General features: G+C 37.6%; 1 protein-coding gene across 1 annotated transcript in view; it reads left to right on the plus strand.

The window, feature by feature from the left end:
• Nucleotides 1-21,358, plus strand: part of ralgps1 (Ral GEF with PH domain and SH3 binding motif 1) — a 156,454-nt gene that overhangs the window by 121,807 nt on the left and 13,289 nt on the right. The window contains exons 10-11 of the mRNA XM_036578632.1: nt 17,853-17,990; nt 18,504-18,597. Of these exons, the coding sequence (XP_036434525.1) occupies nt 17,853-17,990; nt 18,504-18,597 (232 nt within the window). The remainder of the gene's footprint in view (nt 1-17,852; nt 17,991-18,503; nt 18,598-21,358) is intronic.

Raw genomic sequence — 21,358 nt, forward strand, 5'->3', positions numbered from 1 at the left:
AAGAGCCTGCAGCCTCTTTGTGAGCAGAGCCGAACAGTAGCCTTAACCACGTCCAATGGGCTATACGCTACCCTCCAGTAAAGACTGGAGTGACTATCACTTTACTTTTACTCTGTATTTAATGTGTCAGTTCAGGACATACAATATCATGGACCTGACTTAATGTTTGGGCTACTGAAGCTAATCTGAGAGTTTTTTTTTTTGTTCTGTTTTTTTAACTCTATCAAACTGACATCCTGGTAATGATACAGACTTTATTCAGACTTTGGCTTTGTCCCATTTAACCAGAGGAGTTATGATGCATGCATTTCCATGCTGACTGTAATAAAATCAATCAATATGTGAAATTTAAGCTTTCTGTGTGTCACGGCATTTTCAGTCACTGTATAAAATATATTATCATTGTCCAAATTCCTTAATTTAGCACTGGAGCAAAGAGGCTAACAGTGCAACAGACACTAGAAGTCATTAGTCACCGAAACTTCTGTCTACTCGTTCAAACTGCATCATGGTCTAAATTCAAGCATGTCAGTGTGGTTTAGAACACAGTGTAACTTACAGTAAACTATAACAATGAACTAGAAAAATGTAGCTGAATGCAGTCTGTGGCTAAGCCTGTTGTCTAAAATGGCCGCCTGCTGTCCAGCTGTATGGGGTAGTCTTGTTCATTTTTACAGTTTAGTAAGTCATACTGTGCCGTAAACAACACTAAGTCTGAAAACTGTCTGAGAAGGTTGAGAAAGTTTTGGGCAGAAATTTATGATATTGTGGGTGCGGTACATTTCAAAACTATAATTCATTGTAATGCTCCTATAAGGTAAACCTGCTACTTATGCAAAGAATCAGCATGTAAGCTAACCTTGTTGATGTGTTAGGGAGGAAAGCACATTCCTCTGGGTGATGCTATAAAAGAAGTGGTAATCATGCCGTCATTTATTGCTTATGTCCTAATAAATGCCACATTTGATCTCTGACATCTTTTAGAGGAACTTTTAAAGCCCCAGTGAAAGCTGAACACATCACGCTAAGCCTCCAGATCGAATGGAACTTTGTCATTGGCTCGCATTCTACCTAACTGACATGTTCCTCGCTGGAACAATAGTCCTCCTGTTGATTTAAATGCAGAAGTAGATGGACTGCAGTTATACAGGCTTGTACACCGGCCAATGGACACACCAGCAGTGTTTTCCAGCATTGTGCACTGGGACCCCTAATGAGGATATTAAGTGCAATTACGGTCTAAAGCATTTCAAAATCATTACGGTTCAGTACTTGAGCACACAACTTTTAAAGCTGTTCCTGCCTGATCCAACAGCTTTCCCAGATCTGCTGTGAAGAAATGCTATAACCAGCAATGAGTTTTTCTAAAGACATTAATTAAAAAGGAATTCCACCAATTTTCCAAACTTTCTTTATAACTCAAGTGTTGAGATGTAAACAAAGTCAATTAAGGTGGTTTGATGTGAAATGCTCCATTCTGGAGAAACTTATGGAGTTTTTTTTTTTACAGTGGTGATAATAGGAACCGGGTTGCAATGTCTGCAACACAAATATAGCCATTTACTATCCAAAACCATCAGTGGACCTACTTGTATCTCCTGTGTTTTTATAATGTAATGGTGATCATGGCATATTGAAAAAAATCTTTTCTTTCTTCTAAGACACCCTACCTGTCCACCATTTTAACAATACATTTTAGGCCAAAACCTTCTCAAAAGTATGTAAAACAATTTCTCTATCACCACCACTGTTAAGAATTCTGACTGTCTCTAGAACGGAGCTTTTCAAATTAGTGTTGTAGTACACAAGTCTGTTCCAGGTAAGTGATTGGTCTTTGTCTGGTCTCAGTCTCGACCTTATTTAGATTCTGTCTTGTTTGAGTCTTGGGGAAAAGTGGACCCTGTGGACAGCCGGTGGGGCTAGGAAAACACACGCAAGACACGGCCCCTCAGTGCTGCAGTACCACAAGGTTGTGTGTTCTCTCCCCTTCTCTTTGGTCTCTACACCAACAACTGTGCCTCTAAGGAACCAGCTGTGAAGATCCTGAAGTTTGCAGGCAACACCACTGTGGTGGGCCTCAAGGCCAACGGTGATGAGTCTGCTTACAGAATGGATGCCGAGCAGCTGGTGTCCGGGTGAAGCAACAACCATCTGCTGCTGAACCCACAAAAGACTGTAGATATAGTTGTGTACTTCAGGCCCAACCCCACCTCCCTACCCCCCTCAACATCAGTGGCTCTGTAGATTTTACCGTGGAGTTGCTCAAGTTCCTGGGCACCACCATATCCAGGGATCTGAAGTGGAACAGGAACACACTCTCCATAGCCAAGAGAGTACAGCAGAGAATGTTATTCCTGAGACAGCTGAAGAAATTCTACCTGCTGAGGAGCCTGATGATCCATTTCTACACAGCAATAATCAAATCCATCCTCGTGTCATCTATAACCAGCTGGTTTGGTTCCTCCAACTCACAAAAACGAAGCAGAGCATAATCAGGACAGCAGAGAGGATAATTGGATGTAGTCTGTCAGTGTTTCAGGATGTCTACAACAGCAGGGTGATGAAGCAAACTCGCAAAATTACAGCTGTCCCCCCTCATCCTAGACATCACCTTTTCCAGTGACTTCAGAAGATTAAGGGCCATCAAAACCAGCACAACTAAACATACTAACAGCTTTTCCCCCAGAGCTGTAGCACTTCTTAACCACAGTGGGCACCTTACACTTCAAACGGAACCTAACAAACTCCAAAAACAAACTCCTCAGTAACATAATGCTGTATAAATGTTTTTATTTATTTATTTTTATTTCATTATTTATTTTTTCTACAAGTGTTCATATGATTCTGTAACATTCTATATATGATTATTTATTATATGTCTACTCAAACATGCATATGTACAGACATGCACATCTATTTAGCTTTTACATTGGCTCTTTATTATTCTTTCTTATTCTTTACTCTATTTTATTTTAATGTTCTTTGTCTTTTAGTTAAATGTTTGTTCATACTCTGTGTTTTTGTCTGGTCTGTTCAGTATGTTACATGTCATACACGTGTGCATACTTGAAATACAAGTAAAATAAAGTTATTCCGATTCTGACTCAGATCAGCCAAGTGCAATGCCTCCTTCGGCAGTGATTGGAAACTGAACTTTTTTTCTATCATTATTGAATATCAACAATATCATTAAACAGAGTAAAACAGTCTTTTCCATACATGTTTAAATAAAATGTTCGCTCTCAGTTGAGGCTCATTAATCCTTTCTATGATGCCTTAACTGGGTATTATTTGTTACTGTTTAGTATATTTTTTTATATTATTGTTATTTATTAGTATATATTTCCTCTTCTTTTCATTTTTATATTCTGAAAAATTTTAACTTAGTCTTGATCTTGCTTTGTTCTTGGCACTTTTTCTTGGTCTTGGTCTTGATTCGGACTCAACTGCTGCAAAATCGTTGTCTTGAATTGGGCTCATTGTCTCCAGGTCTTGGTCTTGACTTGGACTCTTCTCTAGCGATCTTGACTACAACACTATTTCACATCAAATCATGTTTCATGACTTTGTTTACATTGCAATGCATAAAGTCCTAGATTTAGAAAAATGGTGGATACCCCTTGAAGATTGTTTTGTCTTAATGGAGTGCTCTAGTACGTTAAAAGCTGTGTATTCTCAAATCGTATCAAATGTTTATGAATTGCAGAACCGTACTTTTTTTATTACTTCCATTTGGCCTCACAGCACCATTTCTCTTGCTCAGTGTGCCACACAGAGGAGCAAGAAAGACAGTTACATAAGCCTGTCTGTCATAACTTCCATGGAGAGAGAAAGACAGAGAGAGAGAGAGAGAAAGAGAGAGAGAATGTGCACTTACTCCAGTCTTTTTGTTCGTGTCCTTAAACCTCCTTGAGCACTGGACAGTCAGACATGTATTTGTTCTTACCTGATTATGCAATACTGTTTTCCAATAATTCTGTCAGTACATTCAGGTGCTCTGCTCTGTCTGGGGAAAAAGTCATGCGCTGCTTTAGAGTTCTAGTGTGAGTCAGAAAGGCCCATAATCTTTTAATTACATAAAAAGGCATGAAGAGGAGTGAACATTTACATTTGGGATTTTATGCTTGGTTAAGAACATTGTTGAAGTCAGACTAAAGTGTTTCTCTATCCTTGATGTGATCAGCTATTGCTTTCCACTGTGTATTTTTAGTCTTGTTGTGTATAGTGAACTCTCATGTGCACATTCACTTTCAGCTAGTTTAACCTGTGTTTGTTTAAAATATGATCTTGGCTGCTCAGAGTTTTTCCACTCAGTTGCATCATGGTCCTGCAGTAAAATGGCCATACTTAGCTTGAGCTGCCTGTAGAGGGTTCAAAAGGTCACTTTTTCCATCCTCTTCAGACCTTTATAGTTCAGTCATCACCTGCACTATACAAACAAATTCTACACAAAATAACATCATGTGTGTATTTATGTTAAATGTAAACTGTATTATTAATATTGTGAAATCAACATTAGTTTTTGTCAGTAACACATTGCGAACAGTGTTTTTGCTAAAGTGTTAAAGAGGAATTCATCCAAATGCGTGAAGCGTTTAATGCCTCTAAAAGCTAGCTTACGTGAGGTTATTGCATGAAATAGTTGTTTGATGCCTGAGACTTAGTTTTGAGATAGACTTTTGTATTTTTTAAATCCATTCATGGCAGAAGTACATGCATGGCATTCTAAGGCAAAATAGTCCCCATAGAAAACTTATTTTTTCTGATTTTCTGCTATTTTACAATTCTCAACATTAGATGTTAGAAACAGTCATTTTAGATAGTAATTAAAATGGCCATTTCACATCATACCACCCTGAATTACTTTGTTTACATCTTTATTAAATTATCAATATTTGAAACCATCCCAAGTGTCACTGCAGGATGGAAACACCCAGCTGGAGAAGACATATCTCCTGAGACAGACACGGAAAACACCTGCACCATCCTCTTGCATTACGTCACACTACAGGAATGCTCTTCAGCCACTGCCCAGGTCAAGGGATCAGCACCCTCATCTGGATGCTAGGAGATAAAAACCAGAAAGATTCTTTATACACCCACATTCACCATAGACAGAATGCATTGCGTAATGAGCAGCTCTTAACCACTTCAGTTCAGTACTAAGTAGGACTAAGTAGCACTTCCTTCTGTGGATATTGTTACAAAGCATTTGGGCCCAGATGCTTAATGAGAAAGACAAGTACGACAGAAGTATTTGAAAATCTCCTAGAGATAGTGTTAGGAAAACCAAAATTCAAAATGGAGAGATTCTTCTCTGCAAGGCTGGCTCTAGCATTTTCTTGCTAGCTGTTGTACTGTAAAATTAATAACTAATAACAATGACTATGTCTAACAATGGATCAACGCTTGTTTGGGATTCTTAAAAGTTACAAATTAAATGAAAGATAAACCTTCTCAGCATCCTAGATCCAGGGCTCTGTCTCACAATGAAGTATTTCTTGCTTACCCAGCTAACTTTAAGCTTAGTTTGATCAAACCCTGGTGGCAGTAGTGATAGCATTGCTTTTTGCCGTTATCAGTGCTTCACTCTTTATGTATTTGGGGAGTATGATTCTTTTTCTTTTATGGGTGTCTCCTGCTAACGTCTTATGCGATTGCATCGCATAAGGTGCTTTTACACACACACACATTATCTAAGATGCTTTTCCTTCTTCATCACGGGGGGTTGCTGGAGCCTATCCCAGCGCTCAGGTTGCAAGCCGAAACAAATGGCATAATGTTAACAGTACAAAAAAATTTGTTTGTAAATGTAATATTAATCATAATGTAGCATTAATAATTTTGTATATGGAAAGCTCCATATACTCCATTTTTTTTCATTTTACAACAAAACCCTTCACATACCTTTATTTTTTTTTATTTTTTTCTTTCCTGTTAGTTAGTTTACCACGTGACATCTGTAATGTTTATGAGTGAAGCTTGTGGGATAAGAAAGCTCAGTATAAATGACAGAGATGGGAGTGGCTGCTCAATTTATTTACATTTATGGCATTTGGCAGACGCTTTTATCCAGAGCGACTTACAATTTGATCATTTCACATAGGTAGGCGAGGTAGTGCTAGGAGTCTTGCCCAAGGACTCTTATTGGTATAGTGTAGGGTGATTACCTAGACAGGGATTGAACCCCAGTCTACAGTGTAGAAGGCACAGGTGTTACCCACTACACTACACCAACCAATTTATGCACCAACTTCACTCCAGAATAGAGTAGAAAAGATGTTAAAATATTTGATTCAGCTATTTTGTTTACCCTAACCATTTATCTTTTATCTTTCAGCCATCACTGCATAAAATCTGAAAAAAACCCTGCATCACTGCAAAAACGTTTTTCCCTGTAGTTTTTACATGTTCTAAGTTGCACACGTGAGACAGGACAGTAAAGTTACATATCAGTAGAGAACAATGAGGCTGAAGCTGACTTTCTATTTGCCAGCTTCTTATTTGAATTTTCCCATTCCACCTTACATGGTGCAGCAGTTACTTTCTGGCGTGTCAGGTGGTATAATATTAACTTCTGCAACATTTAAGGTGGAATGGAACAACTGAAACTTGTCAGAGAGCACAAGTAAATGCTTCATCGAGTGCGTCTATACTTTAGAAACTCAGCTTCCTCTGGATATGGTATAATTTTTACCAATATGTCGATTCAAATGGGATTAATACAACCTGAGGTTATTTTTATGGCTCATTTTATACAAGGTAAAAGGAGCCAGAATCTTTACTGGAGCACACTGTCTTTAGAGGAGTGCACAGTCAGTAAAAATGACTGACATGGCGCACTCAGACAGGGCTAAAATCCCTGAGAAACACTGGTACTAATTACTTTACCCCACCTTCCCATGTGAAATTAATCCTTGCCAAATAGGGCTTTGGACAACATAATTTCTGTAATATTTATCAGTGACGTTCCGAAATCTGGTGCCTTTTACCTTTTATAAAATGAGCCACATCCTATAAAATGAGCCGTAGTTTTACCTTCTATAAAATGAGCCATCACTCATAACCTAGAAGTTGGTGGCTGTGGGGCCCCAAGTTGCTGCTTTTGTTGCTTATTAGGTGGAGCTAGCACTGCTTCACAGCACCACATAATGAAGTCACAGTCAGAGTTTGCTTGAGTAAGAATTAAACTCAACATATTTTTTTTGGCAAAAAAAATCATTGTAGCACACCATTCAGTTTTTGTTAAAATCCTGAAATTTAGAGTGTTTAGAGAGCGGTATTAATTTCATTATTTTTTTCTTTATATGTGTATGAAAGGTCACACTCTTAGAAAAGCTTGGGAGTAGTCATATAATTCAGCTAACATTAGCGTTAATGTTGCACCAACACTGATACTGTATCTGTATAGGCCTGATACTGGCACATAAGTACAACAGCAGAGAATTCCGATACCATGATATAATATTTGATGAGCACACTTTGAGTAGATGGAGCTTAATTGAAGCATGTTAGTGAAGTGAGATTATTTCATACTTGAGAGCAGCAGAAAATTCTAATGGCAAAATCTGTAAACAGTGGCACTATGAGTGCAAACATGCAAACACCCAGCATTCAGTGCTGAATCAAGCCACTAAATCACATCACTCTAGTAAGAAAATTATGAGTGTATAGAGTTGTACAAGTGGAATAATAATCGACCAGCTCAGTAACATTGAAGGCATAAATGCCAGAAATTGCCAGCATATTTAAGTTATGCTGGTTGGTTTGAATGGGAGTACAAATGTTTCTATTATGAACTCAGGTCAACTTGCAAGTGAGTGTCTTCTACTGTTTTTTTCCTACTGCAGTGTATGAACAACACACCAAATGCCTCAGTTATGGTTTATACTTGTGGCCTATATCCCCCCGTCAACGGGAGTGAGATTCAGCCCACCCAGCAATTTGTTGCACCCATCCGAAATTGCAGTTACCACTACTGTCTGTAATGCCACGATTTTGAGGGGTTCACAACCAGCAAGGATTTCAATATAGCAAATTAAGTTAAACATTTAAAAGTAAACCATGCCAAAGACCGCAATGACTTTTCATAGCTCTGAAACTATTCAAATGTGAAGTTTCCCAACCAGTAAATGTCATTCATTCAAGCTTCATATGTTTTATTTTTGACACAGAACACTGCTTTTACCAAATTAATGTATTTAAAAAAGTGGAATGGCAAAAATTGAGTTAGGATCAATGTGGCATTCTGTATCGGCAGATACTTGAGGTTGTTATCATATAATACAATGATAATAGTATCATCCCTAGTTGAGATGGTGGCAAATTCTGTTACTGTCATTTATAATATGCCTAGTTTAAATTAACAGCATGGTCCAGTGTAGCCTTTTTACCCCTTTAATGGCCAAATTTCTAATGCTCGCTCCTATACTCCTATGATTTAAGAATAACTCAGCCTGTTTGCATTGTGTTTCATGTAATTATTGAATAATGAGCTTTGGGATGGTGTTAAGGGGTTAAAAAAGAAACTCAAATTGTGTAGTGAATAATCTGCAACTGCATAGGAATGCATTTGTAAGCAAAGTATGGATGGGTCAGTTGAATTAATTTGAACTCAGTTGTGGTTAAATACTGTCACCCATGCATACACACACCTAAATGCTGCTGTCCACGACTGCATGCCTCAGATATTCTTCCCATTCCAGAGCAGACAACGGCATCCCAAGCTTGTGTACCATGATTAATAAAAGCTGCTTGGATGGAATATCTCTGTTCAGTGCTGAGTTCAGGATGGACTTAAAATAACTGCATTCCATTATAGACTGAAATTTAAGGGGTGTCATTGCCACTCTAAACCCAGTCCTAGGACCTCCTAGGGCTTCTTCAGTGTTTGAAATGTGTTTTTCCATTCCCACATATCTCTGTGGTTGCTTTTAAAAACAACCACAGAGAGGTTTTATTTCATATATATATATATATATATATATATATATATATATATATATATATATATATATATGAAATAAAAGATGAAACACTGTCTGATACCCATCTATACCCTTGGATGAGATATTTTTGAAACTTTTTCTCCATTTCTGTTTTAATGTTGTGTTGTGCTGCTGTTCACTTGTTCCATTGTTGACCTTGAGGAAAGTTTGCTATTTCATGGTGCACCAATTGTCTCTTAATGCGGTGATGGAGGTTTTGGTCTTACCCTCTTAACCTCTTAGGATTCCACACCACTGCAGTGGCCCTGATGCAACTTTTTTTAAAACTGCTTTTTGGCTGTCTGTCCTGATGCCCTTCAAGTCAGTAGATTTAAATTCAGTTCTGGTTCTTGTGTTTAAAATGAATTGTGAACTTTACAGGTGCTTCAGAAGAGGAAGTAACTACATTTAAAAGAACTAAATGTGTTGCTACCCAATAAATATCTGCTGACTCAAATTACGAGGGGTCACACTTTATTGCAGGGTGTTTGTGCATGTGTGTGCGTGTGTGTGTGTTTGAGAAATCCCTTTCTACAATATGTTTTCTAAATTTGTGACTGGTCTTCAGAATCCCTATTTCCATGCTCTTTCCAAATTGTTTTGGGTATTTATAGGCCAAAAGCTATAACTCATGTCCACAGACATGAGTTAGGCATGGCTTATTAATATATCACAGGTGATGGATGTCATACACTGGTCTTTCTATGGCATACACTCACTGGCTACTTTATAAGGTACACCTACCTTGTATCTCCACTCATCAAAACTCATTTCCAAAAACATTGGGACAGTATGTAAAATACAAATAAAATAAAAACTTTTTAAAAACAAGTTATTAATTTTTTTTATTTTACCTCATCAGCTGCTCAAATTAATGCCTGTAACACATTTCAGAAAAAGTTGGGTTCCAAACACACTGCCGACCTCTCTGGGCTCAAGCTCACGAGAAATGCACTGATACACACTGAAAAAGTGTATTATGGTCTGACGAGTCAACTTTTCAAATTATTTATGGAAACACTAGACGTTGTGTTTAGAAAAAAGGCCAGATTTTTACTGTGTGCACTTACTGTCCCCTCTATTAGACACACCTGCCTTGTTGAACCACTTTGTAGATTCAAAGACAGAGACGATAGCTCATCTTTACCGCACAGTTTGTGTTAGTCATTTTCTAGTCCTTCATCAGTGGTCAGTTTCTGGCCATAGGACACTGTTCATTGGAAATATTTGGTTTGGACTATTCTCAGCCCAGCAGTGACAGGGAGTTGTTTAAAAACTCCAGCAGCACTGCTGTGTGTGATCCTCTCTGCGCAGTCACTACCATGTCAGTGTCACTGCAGTGCTGAGAATAATTAAATTAATACTTACTCATTGGTGGTCTTGTGGGAGTTATGGCCATTATTGAAAAGGGTGAAGGGGGGGGGCTAACAAATTTCACAGTGAAACAGATGTGCTATAGTCTACAACTACAAAATCCACCTATATGGTAAGTGTACCTGATAAAATGGACAATGAGCGTAGATACTAGTTAGGTCTACCTAATAAAGTGACCACTTATTATATCTGGAAGATTAAAGCAAAAGGGCTGCATTGCTTAAAAAGAAATAATATATTCTTTTAATAGCTTCTAGGGGTGCGGAAAAAAATCGATTCTTAGATGCATCGCGATGCGGACGTGAACGATTCTGAATCGATTTACAAACGTCAAAAATCGATTTTCTATGCAAAATGCGGAACTTGGAACTGCGGAAGTGCAGCGCCCGGACAGTCTGTGGCGGTACATAACAAAAACACAACTGGATGAGCGAGAAATCCGACCGGCTCCCTCTGCATTAAAAGCCAGGTTAGGTCAAGAGTCACAGCCCAAATGACAAGAGCCATTTTGTCCTTTCAACAAAAATCAAACCACCTTGGGAGCCACAGCATCTAATGTCCAGTATGTCTCAGTATGTGTTAATGTCCTAGTATAGGCTAAACAATATAAACGAAAACGCAGATTTACTTCGCTCTGCTTTAAGCTTCAGCTATAGCCGCTTTCCTCCCATCTCCGACAGACAACTTTCTCCTCAGAAGTAGATCAGTTAAATGTCTCTCAACGTTCGACTGTTTTACGAGGCTGAAGTCACTTCTTATTCTCCAGCTTCTTGTTCAAATTTACCCGTTCCACCTTAAATTCTAACTGAGGCGCCGAATGTAAATGCGGCACCATTTAAGGTGAAATGGGAGAATTCGAAAGAGAAGCTGACTTCAGCAACTGCAGTGCTTATAAATGCGAATAACGCATCGCTGCTATGTGACCTTCAGTCTGCGCGCCGAAACAGGGCTTTCGCGCTATGTTTCACGTGTCCCGTCTTAAAGATACTTTACTGACACAGCGATCCCCCCCCGTCTCTACAACGAGACCAAAACCGAAGTTATAAAATCACTAAAGAAAACGGGTAGAATAGCTATAACGTGCTGCGTGGACATCTGCCACTGGATCTTATTTCACCGTAACTGCGCATTTTATCGCAGATGAGTAGCAGCAGCTTCTCGTGCTCCGAACAAGAGCACTGAATGAGAGCCTTCTAGTTCACTTGCCACATCACTTCCATTTGTTTTATTAAAAAAGATATTGGAAGTAAATTCATTATGGATCATTACAAATACTTTGGTTTAAAAGTACCAAGTCACTTTAAATAACAATAACACTGAGTTACTTAGTCACTTTAAAATGTATATTGTCTCTATATTCTGTGTATATTTTGTGTATATTTAATATATTTCAGTTGGTTTTTCTTGTATTTTTACTTATTTACTTTCTGTAGAGTGGTTACCTGTGCCTCACCACAAGCATTTCAATGCATAAAGGTCCTGACATGTTGTGCAAGTGACAAATAAACTTGAAACTTGAACTCGAAACTCGAGCTCACACAGTGAGAAAATATAAATGCTATATTAAAAAAAAGATGCATCAAGATGCATCGATAATCGTTTTATAATCGCATCGCAGCCCTCTGAATCGTAATCAAATCGAATCGTGAGGTGCCTAGAGATTCCCACCCCTAATAGCTTCTATTTTATAATTATTTATTGGAAGCTCAAATCATACGCAGAAATATAAAATTCTATGATTTTTAACTATATTCAATTCTTGTGCCACCAAGCCCACTAACCAAATGCGTTTTATGTAGTGGTATGCATCAAATTCTCAAGAAAAAAATAATTAAACAATGTTATCATTATTTATTTATTTTAAACATTATATATACAACCAGCGTACAACTACAAATTTTTAGACTGTCAAAGTATGATAGAAGTGCCTGCCAGGTGTTCTTGAACTTTTTTTTACTAATCCCCAAAGGGTGAATTCATTTTCTTTTTTTTTTGCTGGAAAAACTGTATCATCAGGAATCAAGAGATGATGTCTAATTGTAGTAAATAAACCAAAAGTGAGACTTATATTTCAGCAAAGTAGGAGACAACCATTTCTAAGCCAAATATAAAATCAGCCTTCCAAGTTAAAGAAAAAGTTGCATTGTCCTTGTTAGTTGTTATTTGCAAACTAATTCTGCATATAGTCTTCAGACATAAAATAAATACATTTTTTTAAATTGGAAAAAAAATTACATGCCTGCAGTATGCTTTATTTTAGAATGCGTGACGGTTTGGGATGTAAAGTTTTCTGTCTTTATTATGTACATTTCCGCTGGGCAATTTTGATTTTATGTCTTATTTGAAGTGTTTTGTTTGTCAAGAGTGGACACATGCTTTATAGGCAAATGTTGCGTTGGTTGTTGTATTTACGTTAACCTGTGTTCTTGTTAATGTGTGCATAATGTTGCTATTGTTTTGTATTGATTAGAAAAAAATATATAGATGTGTGCTTATAATGGTGACATGCCTAACACTGTGGTTAGCGTGCTGCTGTCTTGGGGCTGTGTTGCACTCATGTAACCTGCTGTGAAAGCATAAAAAAATGTCCTGACCACCCAAAAAAGGTGGCCAAGGGACCTACCAAACATTGGTGTCCAGGGGCCAATAACTTGATAATTCAGGCCTGATGAGGAGTGTGATTCAATTCTACACTAGTACTCATGTTTTGAACCTTTTGGAAATTTGTTGCATAATAGTTGATGCATAAATTTGGCAAGGCTAAACCACCTATGGATCTTTTTCAGCCTTTTTCTTCTTTAAGCCAGTTTAAGGATACTACTTTTGTCTTAATGTTCGTATGCCTCTGTTATAAGAACTCTACTGATAAGCTCTCATAGATGAGTAAAGAAGCATAAATGAATTAAAAAAAAAACTATTTACTTCAGCTCTTAAACCATACCTTCCTTTATTCTTCAAACTTCACAACTGTTACAATTTATTTACCATAAGGTGAGCTGTGCTTGAATGGTACAGCAGTGATTTACAGAGTGATTTGTAGGTTACTTGAAAGTTTGCACAGTTAAAGTCAAAGGGAGGAAGGCTAAATAAATGTGTGTATTGTATTTCAAGCAGCATAAACTTTGAAGTCTGTAAATGTCCTTGGCCGTAATGGACATTGGTTTTAGGAGCAGTAATGTACTGGCACAGAGAAAGGACACACTCCATGTTCCGTGTTCTATTCAAGGGCTGCAGTGGAGTTCCAGAGTGGAGTTCAGCTATCAGTCATTCTTTCATTCACTTCCCTTTCTGTTATGTTTGTAGATAAAATTGAGATGCTTGAGAGGCTGAAGACATGTTTTTCCTTTTTGTGAAAAGAGACATCTGGATCTAAAAAAATCAGTCCTACTAAAATTGGGATCTTGATTTTTTTTTCTCAATACAGTTTGAATCAAGAGTAGCTTATGGGGAAAGCAGTTTATTTATATTTTTATTTATATTTTTGTAATATGATTGTTTAATATCTGAACAGCTGCTATGAGACATTCCTAGCTACTCTGTATTCTATAGGAGCCTAACAATACATATGCTAGTCATCTACTTTATTAAGTACACCACCTTGTACCTGCACTTTTTGCCAGTTTTATCAGGTCCATTTACCATGTAGGTGCACTTTGTAGTTCTACAATTATAGACTGTTAGCCCCCTGTTGATCAGTGGTCAGGACACCTCTGACAGGACCACTGCAGGGTTGTGGATCATTCTCAGCACTGCAGTGACACTGACATGGTGGTAGTGTTTATGCGTGTTGCACTGGTACGAGTGGATCAGACATAGTAGTGCTGCTGAAGTTTTTAAATATTATGTCCACTATATTAGACACAAATACCTTGTTGGTACACCTTGTCGAAGTAAAGTCAGAGACGGTAGCTCATCTGTTGTAGCACAGTTTGTGTTAGTCATCCTCTAGTCCTTTATCAGTGGTCACAGGATACTGTTGGCTGGGTATTTTTGATTGGTGGACTGTTTTCAGTCCAGCAGTGAGGTGTTTAAAACTCTTGCAGATGTCCAATCCAATTGTACATGAACAGTAAAATGGACAATGAGTCTAGAAACAAGGAGGTGTACTTAATAAAGTTCTTTGTTTTTTGCAAAGTTGGTCTGTCTCTTGATCTCGCTCTCTCTGTAGTGAACTCTCTCTTGCATGCTCTCTTTCTCTCTCTCTCTCTCGTGCTCTTTCTCTTGCTGTCTCTCTTGCTCTCTTTTTCTCTTTCTTTGTCTTGCACTCTCTCTGTCTGTCTCTCTCCCTCACTATCTCTTCCTCTGCAGCATGCATGAATGTATGGCCTTTCTGGAAACCAGTCAAAAGTGCATTCATTTCCAGGAAGGCCAGCTCTTTTCCAGTATATCCCAGAACGCTACAAAGTCTTAAAAGCCTAAAATAGGCCTGACTTAAGTCAGATATGTAATTATTTGTAATTATTTTTGGTGTGCCAATACAAGCTATCCAATTTTCTATAATGTTTCCTAGCCTCTCTTTGTTTTTTTTTTGTTTTTTTTAATGATTTCAAGTTCTGTTACAAGCTCAATGCTTTGTGACTCATTGGATGGTTAGCCACTTTAATAAATCAAACTAGACTGAAATGCTTTTCTACTGAGTAAAACTCTTTCTGTTCTGACCCATTTCACTTTTTTTTTTTCTTTTTCATGGTCGCAGGTTTGTGCCACTGACCTCTCATACATATATGTTTCAGCCTTTGTTCAGCCTTTCCCAGAGCTCAGTCAGAGACTTTTAACAGCAGGTAGCTCTTGGTCTGCTGGCAAACGTTTAACCATGTCCTAGAAACTTAAGCGATTTTTCAATACATACCAGAAACCCAGACCTGTTTTTTCCCCACTTAAGAAATATTGCTAAATTTAGACATGCCCTATTCTTCCAAACCACAGAGAAAATGATTTATGTTTTTTGTGTTATCAGATTGGGGCACATTGTAAAGCCTTATTTACCTGTCTTAGTTGTGGATCTCTGGCTCAGCTTCAGGATATAGGACAAAGATCATGTAAAGTCATTGTTGTCTGTTGTATTTTGTATGGGTGGGGGTCAGTTTTGCACATACAAGTGCCACTCTTAACTTTGGTCAGACATTAGTTGGGTGAGTTTAAACACCTCCCTTACTTTTGACCGTTCTGAAGCTCAGGTATGTCCATTGACCGTTTTACAAGGTTGTGACTTGTAGTCATGAGGCTCACAAATTATTGTTATTCTGTTAGAAAAGACAAGGAATACCATTTGTTGTCCAAAGGTGCCATCTGCACATGAATTTGAAATTACTCAGGTTTTCCAGTCAAACATGCTGTCAGATAGTTCAGCTGTGGTTAGTCAATCATTTTTATTTGGTCCCAAAGATGATTAGGATCAGTTAATGGCAGAGCTTTGTAAAGGTATCGGTCACCTGTGAGAGTGATTACAAATGTGCAAATATAATTTTAACACCAAGAACATTCAACCTCGAAGTACATAACAAATTTGGACTCAGATTTTACCAGTTTCTATCCACTTTGCTAAAGTGTGTGTACAACCTTGTAAAAATCTTGCACTGGTGTTCTAGCTATACCCAAAACGAGATCTATAGGTAAAAGTGCTTTTAGCCAGATGGCCCAAACTCATCTGAAATGGGCAGGTGCACAGTGGAAATGTGTATTGTGGTCTGACAGGTCAACCTTATAGAATGATTATAGAATAATATTGCGTCGAAGAAGAAGAAAATGCAGATTGTTACAAGTGTCCGTGGTGCAGGTAACTTGCACATCTGACATCTGTAAAGGCATCACTAATACTGAAGGATACAGTATATACATATTTTGGAGCAACATATGCTGCTTTCTCAACAACACTTTCCGGGATGTCCATGCTTATTTCAACATGATAACGCCAAACCACACTGACCATGTGTTACAACAGCCTGGCTCCATAATCAGGAGTGCCTGTGCTAGACTGGTCTGCCTGCAGTCCACACTTGCCTCCAATTGAAAACGTGTGGCGCATTAAGTACAAAATACGACAATGAAGGCCCCATATGGTTGTACAGCTGAGAATTTATAATGAAACAGATTCGGTTTTCAAAACTAGATCAATTGATTTCTTCAGTCGTCAAATGATTGTTAAGTGTCATTAAAAAGAAAAGTAATGTAAGACAGTGGTAAACGTGCTTCTGTCCCAGGCATCAAATTTGGAATGAGCATATATTTCCAAAAAATGTTTTTTTGTTTTTTTTTTTATTCTCAATTTAATACTAAAAAAATTACTGATGACTGCTTCCTGTTTCTATTTGCATTTCATATACTATCCCAACTTTTTTGGAATTGAGGTTGAGGTTTACCTATGAAAAGTAATAGAGAGTTTGAAATTCATCCATTCAGTTTTACTTTCTCTACCTACTCATTTTTGCCTGCACATACAAGTGTGTTAATTAGCCTCCTCAGCCTTTCTGATAAAGGGGGAAATGACTTTAGGCCCAGTCTTGCATGAGAAAGCAGATGGACACTTCCTAAACAGTTCCTCACTTCTACTCCCAGTAAGTACACATCCTCCAGGGCCATATTATCTGTTTCTGCTAATTAGAAAGGTGGTCCTGTCTGTAGAAGGAAACAAACAGGCTACAGCAATCTGGAGTTGCCTTCAGGCTTCACTGGCCAGCCCAGGAAACTGCACATCCCCCACATGCTGGACTGCTTTTTACTGCTACTGACGCCTCTCAGTTAGCAGTTAGCATGAGAATCCTGGAGAGAGTTGTCTCATACCCAGATATTATAGCTGTTTAAGGACAGCTGAATGAGGGTTAGGGGAAGAAATTTGGCCTTGAATGAGTTCAGATGTTGTTTACAGGGTTAGTGCTGATGTGTTCATACAGAAGTCAGAATTGACTTAAGTAACTAATGGAGGAAAAACAAGCTGTTACATTTTCAAGTTTTTTGGATCTTTATTCAGACTTTATCTTGCAATATGTCTGTATACTTCATAAAGTCCATCAATCCATCCCTTTTCTCTTCATGTCAACATTTTTTCTTTTAAAAATGTCAGCTGCCCTTTACATGGGACCTTAAGAGTTTTGGGACCAATAGGAATGTTTAAAAATAGCTTGTAATAAAGTGTTGTTACATTGGCATACATTAAAGTTAAGATTTTTTTTTTCTCCCCCAATAAATCATTTAAGAAATATTCTGATACATATTGTGTACTGTGAAAATGTCTTGACGTATCGTGATATAATATTTTTTCGCCATATTGCCTGCCCCAATTCTAAGTAGAATAAGCATTTCATCATATTAACAAGATGCTGTGAGGACATCTAACAGTGAAAATGATCTAGTCCTATATTGTTAGTGTATCCAGTCCTTTATATTTGAATTGATATAAGGCCTTCATGTCATTGAGTTATGAAACTCACTAATTCCTCAGAAAAAAGAAAGAATAACTTGTAAACTCTGTTTCTCTGTCTGTTTACTTTTCAGGAATTTACCTGTTTGATATGACCTACATCGACTCTGCCTACCCAGCCACTGACAGCATCATAGAGACTGAGCAGAGGGCCAATCAAATGAACAATCTTCTCCGTATCATCTCCGACCTGCAGATGTCTTGCAACTATGGTCAGTTTAATACATCCCATATTTCTGCAGTAAAAAATTAAATATTCAGTACATTATTAATAAGTATCTTTCTTGTTCACCTTTTTCCTTTCTCTTGAGTAATTCTAAGGATTGCCAAAGACCATTTTGCCAATTTGAGACCAAAATGTAGTATTAAGACTGTTATATTGTCTACTGTGTCCACAAGAGGGAGCCATCGAGTTTCAAAATGACTGCATTTGGTTTTCACTCCCTCACTCCCTAAATGCTTATTTTTATTTTCATTAACATGATGAATAATGTATATATACACACACACCTTAGATTTAAGGTACTATATATTCTCACTCAGAACAAAACCTTGCATTTCCATGTGTACCTTGTTAGTCCTGGTGTTTTTTCAACAGCGACAATATTTGTATTTAGTTTTTATACTTTTATCTCACAAAATATTCTGGACACATTCAAATGTAAAAATTTCTCTTTTGCAATGACTGCATAATTCATATTGAGCTTCCCCACATTCCCCCACAGATCACTTGCTGACATTACCACATGTGCAGAAATACTTGATGTCAGTGCGCTACATTGAGGAACTGCAGAAGTTTGTGGAGGATGACAATTATACGTAAGTTCTCAGGGCTCCAGTGTGAAGGTGGCACATGGACAGAATATTGGAAACGAGGGCAGACAACAAACAACATCTTAAAACTGGACTTCTTCATAAAAGATGAAGAACAAGAGCAAAACCATATGTAAATGTAACATGAATATTGTATATTGGACTGACATCTAAAATAATAAAATAATTTAATTCTCTGTATTACTATGATAGGAAATTCTTCATCAAATTGTTCTGTCGCTCGAAACGCTCTTTGAGTTAATTTAGTTACTTTTTAGCCTGTTGCTGCAGCATTACTACACCATGTGGTGCAGGTCTATTTGGTTTGGCTACATAGCTCAAAGTTCAACCTGACTCCTCATTTGCCAGCCACTGCTGCGTATGTTTGGTATGGATTTGTGCTAGCGTTTATTTTACGTTTTTTTGTACACTTGAACATTAATTTATTAGCACCACATGTACAATACTGTACAAATGTTGGTAAAAATTGTTTAAAAACAATCTCAGCAGTCAGTGTGTTTTGGCAGTTAAACACTATATAACATTAGAATAAATACAAATGAATATGTATGGAGTAAAACATAGTAAGATTCACTGACATACATACAATCACAATGCATTGTTTACTTGTTTTTATTCTAATGTTAGTGTTTTATAGAACAAATAAATTCTCACTGCCCAGATAAATAGATTTTGCACAGTACTGTTTTTGTTTTTCAAAGCAAATTGTCCTCCATAATTTACTGCTTAGAACCTCAGAGACTTTAAAAATATCTCTAAATGTTCCTTTTTCTGAGCTTAATTAGTCCAGGTTATAAAACATATTATAAAGATCGTTCCTCTTTCACTATTTAGGAAACACATGAACGTTACAATGATGTGTTTTCATAAGATGATGTCATCTGCAGTGGAGGCTCTCCCCACTTCCTCTCTCCAGTCCAATGTTCAGAGCTCCATTCCAGCTGCACTGTGTGGTCCTGTCTGTCTGAACTGCTTTTTTGTGGCTATGGTTTCAGTCTGTTCCAACCTCTAACAATCTAGACACTTCTAAAAACAACTTTCCATAATCTCATTGATATCTGTTTGTGTGCATGTGTCAAAATCCTGTTGTCAGCTTTCTCATGATAGTTTACAGAAGTTTACGTGTAGTAATAATCTCAGGTGACTTTTATATATTTGTCTCTGTCTCATGTATTTCTCCCAAAGAAAGTGAGATTATGTTCTCGAAGTCAGCTTTATATTCTCTGACATTTCTTCAAGCCAGTAGAGAGTGATAGTAATGAAGATAGGCAGTTGGTTTTGGAAGGTTTTAAACCTGAGTTTCATCGACAAACAGTACCACGTTGAGGCACTGACTTACTTCTGTTCGTAAGTCTTGTGTAAAACGTCTGTTCATGAGTCTTCTGTAAAACTCAAACAGAGCTGGATGTTTATGCAGTGTCTGCATTGCAGTGTTGAAGGGACCCATGAGTTAGAAGGATTCAGTTTTATTTCAGAGCACTGCTTACATGGGATGAGATCATACTGCAGAAATAGACTTTTTTATGTGACCTGGCTGCCCTCAGCATCCTCCTGGTTTATGTCATTAGAACCTCTTTAAATTGACGACCCTGTAGAAAAGATGTGTCATTAATATTTTACTCAATGTTGCTTTTTCTCTACTGCTTTAACTGCCTTCTGTTTTAATTCAACATAGTAAAACAGAAATAGTTATTATTATTATTATTATTATTATTATTATTGAATGCTACAGAAGTACTGAATAGAATTCATATTCGTAATTAAAGGGGGGGGGGCACTAGAGATGTATCGATATGGAATGTGTGGGCTGATGCAAATATCTAATATTTTTTGTACAATTTATATTTTATGTTTGACTAAAGTGGAAAAATCCATATGAGAAATATTTTTATTTCTATTAAGGTTGCCTCATTGGGAGTTTTCCTAGTGTATTGAACTCACAAAATAAATGTAAATATAAGAAATGTAAATATATAAATATAATAAATATAAACTCAACAAATAAATATAAATTGTTCACTAATATTTGCAGACAAATGACATATTTTGTTTGTTTTCAGTAGAGTGTGTTTTCACTGTCAACAAAACATTTAGATTAGATTAAGCGACCCTTATTAGTCCCACAATGGGGAAATTTCACCTCCGCAATCTAACCTATCCGTGCAGTGACCACCACATACACACTAGTGAAGACACACACTAGGGGACAGTGAGTACACTTGCCCGGAGCGGTAGGCAGCCCTATCCGCACCGCACGGGGAGCAGTGGGGGGTTAGGTGCCTTGCTCACGGGCACTTCAGTCACGGGCTGTGCCCACGACTGCCCCCAAACAGAAGGTTTGTGCGCCAGCTGGGAATCGAATCCAGGTCACAAGAATGGGAGAAAGGAAAAGAATTTAGGTTGTGCAAGGGTGTTAACATTTCTGCATACACCTTTACATATCTGCCAATGCTGATAACAATGGATGGCGACATAAACACTTCTAAAATGTAGAAATCAAGACTAACCGGATTAGCATTACAGAGAAATATATTTTTTCCTATAGGGTATAAGCTATAGGGCAGTAAGACTTTGACATGTATTCAGGACAGGCCCTTTACATTCACACAGATATCTCAAACTAAAATAATTAAAAACTCACAGTAACAGAGAAAGAAGTTACCCAGTAGTTTCATACTATTCCAGTTTTCAAAATATTTCACATAAAAATGCACATGGGCTTATGTGGGTTTACTGGGGGCTTTTC

Source organism: Colossoma macropomum, unplaced genomic scaffold (genome assembly GCF_904425465.1).
Source record: "Colossoma macropomum unplaced genomic scaffold, Colossoma_macropomum, whole genome shotgun sequence".
Lineage (NCBI taxonomy): Eukaryota > Metazoa > Chordata > Actinopteri > Characiformes > Serrasalmidae > Colossoma > Colossoma macropomum.